At 37.4% G+C, this 11052-nt stretch overlaps 1 protein-coding gene across 1 annotated transcript in view; it reads right to left on the bottom strand.

Moving 5' to 3' along the window:
- Window positions 1–592: 592 nt before the first annotated feature.
- LOC100944616 (transmembrane emp24 domain-containing protein 7) overlaps window positions 593–11052 on the bottom strand; it is an 11835-nt gene continuing 1375 nt past the window's right edge. The window contains exons 2-3 of the mRNA XM_012804626.2: window positions 6123–6368; window positions 593–3484 (exon numbers count right to left, since the gene is read on the bottom strand). Of these exons, the coding sequence (XP_012660080.1) occupies window positions 3248–3484; window positions 6123–6368 (483 nt within the window). The 3' untranslated portion in view covers window positions 593–3247. The remainder of the gene's footprint in view (window positions 3485–6122; window positions 6369–11052) is intronic.

Genomic DNA, 11052 nt, shown 5'->3' with positions numbered 1-11052 from the left:
GAAATGTTATCAATCTACAGAGAAATCAAGATAGCTAAGCCTTTAGACATCTATTCTTAAATAGTGTTTGTAAAGCAATAGTGGTTGAGAGCTCTGGAGACAGGCCACTATAGCTCATATTTAGATTCTGCTAATTACTGTGATATGAGCAGATTTCTTAACCCCTTTAAGGCTCCATTTCCTCATCTGTAAAATGGAAATAATATCCTAGTTCATTAGATTGTTACTTTTGGAGAATTGTGCCCAGGATCCATAATGTCCCCTCTGACTACATCATGAAGAAAAAAATAGTTGACATAACTGGGTATTATACAATCTAAAGTTAACTTAAAAATTAAGACCTCTTTAGAGCAAGCAATGGCTTACCTGCCTTTAACCCACATAAACTTTCAATAAGGAATGCAAAGAGAAGGTTAAAAACGAGGCAGTGGAGACACAGTACTTCTCTTCTTTGACTCTCTTTCTTGGCCAGTCCCTCAGATGTTTTACTAAAATACAAAAACAATCACTCTCCTTACAAAACTACTCCCAAGTGGTATGTCTACAAGGATCTTTAGGAAGATTTAAACCCTGACAGAAACAAGTCAGTCAGTTTGTTGAAAGATTCTTTTTTTATTCTACAAGAAATTGGTGCAATCCTGTTAGAGAAACTTTTTTCTTTTCAAAAGTAAATGAAAAACCCATTTGAATTATTTATATATTAATTTAATTTTTGAAAACAATAGTCATAGGGTCTGCTTTGTCCTATTTAGCTACAAATGTTACACATTTACAAACTGAAACTAAAATGGACAGTACAGAGATTGAAATGAAATCTTTCAAAGAATAAAACTGCTTTTCAGTCCACTGTATTTTCAGATTTGATTACCGTCAAGCCTGGATGAAAAGTTGTGAACCATTTGTTTCTTCAATAGAAAAAAGAATGTTTAGATTATTAGCAAAGTAATATCTTAAAATGTATCTTCACACAGTTGAAATTTTAGTATAAACTTGTATATCAACTCTCTTTCCATTATTTATTCTACTGTAAAAATATATACAACTATGATGTTCAAATATGTACTCTGAGCCATTATGTCCAAACATAAATATTTGGGAAATTCAAACTGCTGCGACAAGCATGAAAGAATTAAGGAAAAATGATGAGCTACAAATTATGTAGGAGGAAGAAGAAAAGATTACTTAACATTTGTTTGGAGAGATATGTATTTTCTAATTTATATATACATATCCGGTTGCGTTTACTCATCCAAATTTAACCAGTTACTAGACTAAGCCAACGCTATTCTCTATAACAGGTAAAAGCGGTGATTTAAAAATATTTAATGTATCAATACTTTTCTCAAATTATATGTGGTAATAGTCTAATATCACAAAGTTTGAGGGCACAGATTAAATGAGTGCACTATCTATGCCAAACAGCAAGATCCATACCCAACTGTTTAATTATAAAGTACCTGACCAGAATAATGTAGATGGTCAACCAGAAAAGGACATTTTACATACGTCTATGTTTATCAACCCCATTAACATTAGTGCTTAAAACTTTCAAATATAAATGTAAATTATAAAGCTGCAGGACAATCCAACACAAGAATCCAAATAGACAAATCTGCAAAATCTTAACTTTTCCTTCTTAATCCACTGAAAAATGTTGTAGCTATTTGGTCTCCAAAAATCTTAAAATTAAAGGGTTGAAACCATGTTCACCCCTTGCTACTGTGGCATCTGACATCACTACAGCAAGCAGGACAATGTGAATTTGTTTGGCTCTTATGTGCAAGTAGTGTATATATGCATTTTAAGACAGCATAAAGTTAAGAGTTAACTTCTAGTCAGCAACAGGAACTGACTAGAAATGCCATCCAATCAGCACTCTATGGCATCATACATCACAGTCTCTGTAACGTGACAGTCTCGTTCAGGATTCACTTTTAGGGAGGGAAGAGAGGCATGGTAGAAAAGCAGCTGGATTTAAAAAAAAAAAAAAACAGAAAAACTTTAAACATCTATACAATTTTGCAACGTCTTGTATTCTACTTTAGAATAGTCAGAACGAAATCCTATTTCAATCAACTCAATCTGTACAGGTTATAAGATACAAACACAGTCTAAACTCTAATAGTATATAGAATATGCACTATTTAATACTCATTAAAGTACAATCAATGAAGATTACCAAACGGGAAGCACACAGCACTCTGAATTGTTAAATTATTTTAGGGTTGCTAACCAGAGATTATAGAAATAAAATGTGCAAGACAGAAACAAAATAAAGAAGCTAACCTCTCAGTGTGTCACGTCCACAAGGGTAAAATGTGAAACCAGTACAACTGTCAACTTACACGGGGAGTGATGCGGCAAGAACCAGCCAATTAAAATTGCTACAATTAAACAGATAAACTTTTTTCTTTGTAAAAGCACTGAAAATGTAATAAACACAGATAACTCAATGGAAGTTTTTCCATTTCATTTGCCCCCATTATAATGTCTTAAATGATTCTATAATTAGTCTGTTATAACAGTCTGATTTTTAAGGCCTGTAGAAACTATAAACTCTGTTATGTTTACATACTGTTTTCTGTGTAGTAAGAATGCCCTTATGAAAAAATAATGTAGCTGGTTATAAATCATAAAATAAACCTAAAAAACCAAAAATCTTGACATGTTCCAAGCTAATGAGAAATAAATTATACCACAATGTATCAATTACAAATTATATCAATATTAACTAACAATCCTGTAATACATGTTTCCCTGTAAAATTAAACTAGGCAGAATAGGGGCTGGGCTATAGTTAATCCCATTTGGTTTTCTTAAAAGCAAAAATTTTATTTACTATAAACAATCAAAAGGCAATTTTCTTCCTCCATAACACATGTAGACATTAAATCTAAGGTTTTAAAATATTGACTACCTATAAGAAAAGTACTTTTAAATGGTTAAAAGGAATCAAAATACCAAAGTTTAGTGTGTGAAGAATAGATAGAAACAACTGAGAAAAGAGTAGATCATTGGTGTTGAATATTAACATGAATAGCCCAAAATAAGTCCTGAAGTTTTTCCACCTTTACAAATAAAAAAAGGTGTCCTTTCCACAGTTTAGGGATATGCATTGTACATCCCTCCTACAAGCCTATGCAAAAGGTTTCAAAATTGTTGCCAATATTAAGTTCTTCAGTACCTAAAATTAATTAGAGGACAGCAATGTTACAGTGGCAATGGTGTGTCAATTCTCAAAACGCAGTTATGATCCAACACGAGTTGTGGTGGTTCTTTTATCTGAGAAAAAGCTTTTTAAAAGAAATACCTGCCCTATGCTAACCACCAGAAGAATGAGAGCTTCGCCTACTGACCAATAGGCCACTCTTGTATTTAGATCCTCTGCTCGGCTTCGCCCTTGAGCTTCTCTCAAACGGAAATGAGTCTGATAGTCGATGACAGACTTTAGAGCTTCATGAATTGAAACACAGGCAGATTCCATCTAAAGAAAAATATTTTCCGTTAGTATGTTTAACACTTTCTGGACATGCCACCTAGCATCTTCATCTTGTCTTTCAGTTTGATCTCAAGTCCTCATTTGATTAACATTCTACTAAACTGGCACTCATTCATTCATTCATTCATCTACTGGCTATCCTAGCAAAGGAACCCTTCTACTCATTCCCACTAGGACAACTGGTAAGAGTAGAGAGCCCATGAAATCGCTGTTTTCAAACTAGGATGTCGTATCAGCAAGGTGGAATATGGAATACTAAGTTAACAACAGCAGTAATTCTTATCAGCTAAGGTTAGTGGCCACACAATTTCTAGCCCACGTTCTTCAAAGAAAAATGAGGAGGAAGAGAATAGCAGTAAGTTCACCAATAGTAAGAGTGTAAGTCAAAATATTCTCATGATGTTCCTCTATCCTCTGTATTTTCTCTTTTTTGAGACAGTTTCTCTGTTGCCCCAAATGGAGTAGTCATAGCTCGTTGCAACCTCAAATTCCTGGGCTCAAGCGATCCTCCTGCCTCGGCCTCCCACACTCCTTATGTGTGAGACTATAGGCAAACACCATGATACCTGGTTAATTTTTCTATTTTAGGTAGATATGGGGTCTTGCTCTTGCTCAGGCTGGTCTCTAACTCTTGACCTCAAGTGATCCTCCCACCTCAGCCTCCCAGAGTGCTTGGATTATAGGCACGAGCCACCTCACCTAATCTTCTGTTTCCTGCAAATTGAGACTAGGAGCTAGACTTAATGGGATTCAGGTACAATGCTCTGGGAACACCTTGTAGTCAGTGTCGTGCACTTCCTATTGTGTATTATTGCAAGGCACATGTCTAGTTATCTCTCCATAACTAGAGAAATAACTCTAAAACAATCATCAGGTTTAGGTGATTATGAGTCTGATCCATAAAGTTCCCCACCAAACTTTCACCTAAAAGTTTTAGCAGTGATTGGTGATCACTGCCTACTCTAGATCTATCATTTTATTAATGGATAAAAAATAGTGACAATAAAAAATAAATGATAATTTATCCTGCATTTACTGTTAACTTTACTCTGAATTTACTAGCTGGTACTTTTTTTCAATTTTAAAGTATGAACAACTGTTTTATGAGTATCTCTACTATGTGAGAGAATAGCTTTTTGAAAGTAGAGAAATAAGACTAAGAAAAAATGATAAAAAATAGTATGAATAAAGGAGGCTGAGTGGTACTGCCTTATTACTACTCATTTCCTTTATTTATCTACCTTCTAGAGCAAATTGCCTTCTCAAGTTAAAATTCACGAAAGAATGGATACAGGTTAAGTTATTGGCTCTAAAGGAAAACTATTTTACACATGATCTGAAGGAGAACATTTCTAAGATTAAGAGTATTTGAATACATCTTGCTAGCGGTTAAAATAGGCATATGAATTAAGGCTCTTAAACATTCTTAGAACTGTTTCTAACATAACTTTGGCCAACAAACCAAATATAATCTAGGAACATGAAATACCAATTTAAGGTTTTAACAAGTAGGTGGTAAATTCTTTGGATACCTAATTGACTACTTTGTAGACAAAATCTAAGCTCATACAGATTGAGCTTCTCTTATCCAAAATGCTTGGAACCAGAAGTGTTTTGAATTTCAAATCCTTTTGGATTTTGGAATATTTATATATACATAAGGAGATATCTTGGGACTGGACTCAAGTCTAAACATGAAATTTACTTATGTGGCATATACGTTTTATACACCCCCTGCAGGTTACTGTATATCATATTTTTAATAATTCTGTACATGAAACAAAGATTTTGTACACGAGGTCAGGTATGGAATTTTCTGTCTGTGGTCAGGCTGGCACTCAAAAAGTTTTGGGTTTTGGAACATTTCAGATTAGAGAGGCTAAACCAGTACCATATTTGAATTAGAAATGACAACAGCCCTTCTCATCATCTGAGCAGCACCTGGTGACTAGCTTTAAATTTCTTATATCATCTTTCTCATTTTATTTTAAAAAAAAACCCAATTAAGCTTTGTAGCTATGTTAGGTGACTTACATTAATCTTCAACATTTTACCTAAAGTTATAGCAAAAGTTACTGTAATAGCAGCTTGAGTAACACTCAGCCCAAGTATAAAGACCACCACGAATCCATATCCACACCTTAATCACGGTGTCAGTTTATTTCCAGTTACATTAGCCCACTGCAGTATGGTAGCAATAGTGCTTCACAAAGTACAGAAAATGCTCCAGAATGTTTGAGGACTGCTCAGCCTACCTAAATTTTTTACTACTAACATTTCTACCCTAGCGATCTTCCTTTTTTTTTTTTGGCCAGGGCTGGGTTTGAACCCACCACCTCCGGCATATGGAGCTGGCATCCCACCCTTTTGAGCCACAGTTGCCGACCTGATCTTCCTATTTTAATGCTTCTTACTTCTTTTACACTTAAAAGTTCATAAAGTCTTTTAACATTGGTTTTCACTATGAGTCTGAAGTTTTCAGTGAAATACCTCATCTGTAAGAATTAAGATCGATTTTAAAGATTGTATTAGTCTCAAAATTTGTTCATCAATGAGTTAGTACATGACATTAAATTATGCTCTTTTAAATATACCAACATTATACTGCTAATTTTTTATTTACCTGGGTAAGAGCACTGACTCGGTTCTCACTAGGAAACAAAGGTGGGTCTTCTCCAACTTGAAAATCAAAATATACGGTTTTATGTGTGAAAGTAGAAAACTCATTGCTGAAGCAAAATTTGTATGTCCCATTTTTGGAGGCTGTGAAGGTAAAACTATCATACTGTTTCTTCATTTCTTTGTATAAAACTTTACCATCAGGATCTTCTAATCGACAATCTACGTCATAGTGACCACCAGTAATCACCTACAAGAGATTTAAAAAGAGAAAAGATCACTGCAGCTAATAAATTTGAAAAATTAACCAGGTTTCCTACTAACATGGCAATAAGGTTATGGGCAAAAGACTTTTTATTTTCATCAGTGGATGGAACTTGGGAAGGCAGACTTCAGTTTAACTAAACTTTACAGAAACTGAATAAGTTTTGTCCTGATAGTAGGAAAGAATCTTTTATTCACTTGGAACTAGCCAGACAACTGTGCTAATTAACATGGGTCTATTATATCACTTAATTCTCCCAACAACCCTATAAGAATAAACAAGAGTTTATTTTTTCTTCCATTTGACAGACTAAGAAACTGATGTTAAAGTAAGTCACCTACTCAACATTACTCATCTAGTAAGTAGCACAGGTAGAACTTGAATTCCAAAGTCATATTCGTAACCCCTAAGCTTACTGTAGCCATTTAAAATCCACCTTTCAAAAATTCTCACCTTGTTTCCTATTAGCATCAAGCAACCACACACACAGCGTACACCTGCAAAGCTTCAAGAACCTGTGACGAGCTGGCCCCGCAGATCATTCATTAAGGAAATTTCTCCTAACTCCCCACAAGCAAGAAAATGGAAACTGTACCTATGTCTAGGCACCTAAAACTAAAGCCTATGGGATTCCACACTAATAAGGAATTACAAGTTTGTCTTATAGGTAAAAGAACTGGAGACAAGACATCAGACACTCTTCACCTACCCAGGGATGTCTTTACAACTGATGCTTCCTTTACCCCCCCCCCATTTTATGTAACATGTAAATTTCTAGGTCCTCATAAGAATGTAGCCACCATCTCCTCTCCCCGACTTCTTTCTTCTCTGTACACCTTCCCAATGCTGAAGGTTCCAACTTCCCTTTCAGAATCAGCCACAGCTTGTCTGCAATTTGTTTCTCCCAGGGTGCTTCCCAAACTCTTGGCCTAATAAATCCACACTGACTGAGATTTTTGCCTCAGTCACTTATTTGGGTTCACAGTAGTGAAGCAGATGACAGGTCAATCCTTAGCATAACAGCCTATGCATACTTCTGTCATAGAATTTTTTTTTTTTTTTTTGAGACAGAATCTCACAATGCCACCCTCAGCAGAGTGCTACGGAGTCACCGCTCACAGCCACCTCAAAACTCCTGGGGTCAAGTGATCCCTTTGCCTCAGCCTCCAGAGTAGATGGGACTACAGGTACCTACCACAATGCCTGGCTACATTGTTTCTAGAGATGGGATCTTGTTCTGGCTCAGGCTGGTCTGGAACTCATGAGCTCAGACAATCCACCCACCTCAGCCTCCCAGAGTGCTGGGATTACAAGTGTGAGCCACCATGCCTGGCCCTTCTGTCATAGAATTTAAACTCATTTTACTGCCAAATGACAACTAGCTTGTGTTCTTAAGTTCTTCTATAGTCAGTTATGTGGAATTTGACACATATTTTGTTTTGAAATACCTTATGAATTGAGAATAGATTAGGCTATTCTATTATTTATAACCTTGTTTCTAAGAGAAACATAATGGATTAAACAAAATATTGTACGAACACTTGTGATTAAAGCAAAAATAAAATATAGCAACACAGAGGGAAACAAGTCTGATTATCTGGAATGCTTGTACTTAGAAAGTTGGTAAGTAAAGTGAGTCTAAGAGAATGGTAGGGGTATTTTCAAGAGCTTATGCTAATCAGTTACAATGTGGGCCATCTGAGTTGTTCAAAGAGGCATGAGCTATTCTTCCTGAATAACTGGACAAATAAGAGACAAAGAGGGAAGGATTAAAGTAGAAGATCTCTTACCTGAGAAAGGACTGAGCAGGAAGAAAGGGAGAGGAGACAGGAGAAACAGACTGATGGTATCCACTTGAGAAAGATGATGGGAAGAGTCATGGGCTTGTGGGTCTCAACCACCACAACATCGGGTGGCACAAGCTTGTTACTTTCAAGCTTACACCCTCTTGGTTAGCATATTGACATACTAGGTCAGCAGAACATAGGTCAGACTTTGAATTTCAAAGAAGAACCTGTGACTGACGTAACCTTTTGTCCCTAACAGCGATGATGACTAAATGAACTGTTACAAGATCATTTTGATAATTAAATGAAATATAATTATGCACTTAGGAAACTGTAAAAATATATAAATATAAATATACAGATAAAATGTTTTGACATGAAAGTGTCTTATCAATTGGGCATTTACCGCCAACCACCACGCCACCCTAGCTGAAAAGGCAGTAACCTTTTCTCCAGGCAAAAACTGCTTCAATTTTATATATCCAATTACTTATACTTGACCATTGCACTTTAAATAATCAAACATATACACACAAACTGAACAGGACCAGAGCTGATCATCAACCCACATCTCCGATCAAAAAAAATTTTTTTTGATATATGGGGCCAGGGCCCTACTCCTTTGAGCCACAGGCACCGCCCTATCTCCAATCAAATTTTAAAACATTGGATCTCACTTCAGTTCATAGCACCCCTTTACACCTGCCTGATCACCTGTGATTGAAACTGTGGCTCATTCCAAACTACATGTCACAGAGTCTCTCAATCTCATTACCTCTATCACATCCATCCTACTCCTACTCCACAATCCAGGCAGGACTACTGACACAACTGCCTAAAAGGTGTTCCGACAACCCAACCTCGTCTCCCTCTAACCCAGGGTTTTCAGCCTCAGCATTCTCCCCATTCCGAGCTGGAGAATTCTCTGCAGCAGGGCCTGTGCTGTCTGTACACTCCAACACGTTTAGCAGCTTCCCTGGTCCCTGCCCACTGGATGTGAGTACCTACCAGGCCTGCTCTCACAGTGATGTCAAACGTCTCCCAGGGTGGGAACAACATCCCCATTTTCCCTTATCCTCTCACTGAGCCCTCATTTAAAACCTATGGATAATTACCTGTGGCCTATAGAAAAATCCAAATCTGTTAGTCCAATGCCACACCAATCCCCAGTACTTCCTTCAGGCAGTCACAACACCTTTTTTATTGATAGCCTTCCTCATTCCATGCTCCTAAAATACTGGACTATTCAGAAGTTCTCTGAACAAGTCTTTGCTTTACTACACTAACAGTGGCATTTCAACAGAGTTTGTTTGATAAAGAAAAATCACAGGAGCCAAGATGACAAAGTTCACAAATCTACAGATTATTATGGGAAAAGAATATAATAAAAAATATTATAGCCAAAGGCTGTCTCACAGCAAGTGGTCTGCAACAGTCAGAAGTGAGCTCCTTTGTTCTCCACAACTCAATCTATGGCCAGGCCCTAAGGCCAGACACATACTCTCATTCAGGCCTGGAACCACCTACGTGTGCAAAGAAAACACCTTGGAACCAGGGAACCCAAAATGGAGTCTTAGCTGGGTTAATATTCTGCTGGTTACACAAGCATATTCCTGCTATGTGACAAGTCTCAACAAGAGAGGCCGTGTGTGTGTGTGTGTGTGTGTGTGTGTGTGCGCGCGCGCGCGCGCGCTGTGCTGGGGGGGAGGGGAAGACAGGTGTCTCACTGAAACCAGGCACAAATCATCAATCTTGCTGTTATCAATAAACGATTCTGGCTTGGCACCCATAGCTCAGTGAGTAGGGCACCAGCCACATAAAGCGCGGCTGGCGGGTTCAACCCCAACCCCAGGCCTGCTAAACAGCAGTGACAACTGCAACCAAAAAATAGCCAGGGATTGTGGTGGGCACCTGTAGTCCCAGCTACTTGGGAGGCTTAGGCAGAGAATCGCTTAAGCCCAAGAGTTTGAGGTTGCTGTGAGCTGTGACGCCACAGGACTCTACCAAGGGCAACACAGTGAGACTCTGTCTCAAAAAAAAAAAAAAAAAAAAAAAAGATGCTGACAAACTGGTACAAACCAGCTCCAAAGCCCGGTCCTGCAGTCACAAAGCAAAACTATTACTATCCAGTGTACTTTGGTGCCATGCACAAACTTTAACAAAAGAGCTCAAGCTAATTGTAGGCCTCCTGGAACTTATAACAAATGTTATCTGCCTGGGGTACCCTTTCCTCCCTCCTCTGCTACCTGTAGAGCATCTCCTACTTATCTTTCTAGCCTCAGCTCTAATGTCAGCTCTTCAGCTAAATTTTAGCTAATGATTCTTTTGTCCTTCGCCAGCACTATACATAGTGTGTACTTCTGTTGTTGCATTTAACATTATATGACTATATATGTGTAAGTTCTCTGAGGTCAAAGTCAGTCTTATTTATCTTTGGGAGGTAATATAATAAAGTAGTTAAGAGTTTATCTTGGGACTGCATACTGACTGTGCTACTTCTGAGTTTTGTAATCTTGGGTTTTAACCATCCAAGCCTCAGTTCCATCAGTAAAATAGAAATAAGAACTACTATCAATTTCACACGGAGCTTTCCTGAGATTATATTGTCTACGTACATAATTCAAAGGTAATGTTGTAGCCATTGCAGTAGTATACTTAGCACCAATAGCAAAGTTTGCACACAGTAAAAACCAAGAAATGTTTATTAAATTCAAGCAAAGAAAAACTGGGCTTACACTTTATATTACAATTCTTGCTCTCTTCTTTTCTGTCCTTTGGTCCTAATCCATGAAGTTAAGCAAAGCTATCATCCTTAGCCTCCCCTCCCGCACTTATTAGTCAAATCATCACCAAGTCTTGCCGATTTCACCCACATTCTCTCC

This window comes from Otolemur garnettii, unplaced genomic scaffold (assembly GCF_000181295.1).
Source record: "Otolemur garnettii isolate 467f Iridium unplaced genomic scaffold, OtoGar3 scaffold00030, whole genome shotgun sequence".
Taxonomy (NCBI): domain Eukaryota; kingdom Metazoa; phylum Chordata; class Mammalia; order Primates; family Galagidae; genus Otolemur; species Otolemur garnettii.
The sequence above is the reverse complement of the archived record's forward strand: the minus strand, read 5'-3'. Positions and strand labels throughout refer to the sequence as shown.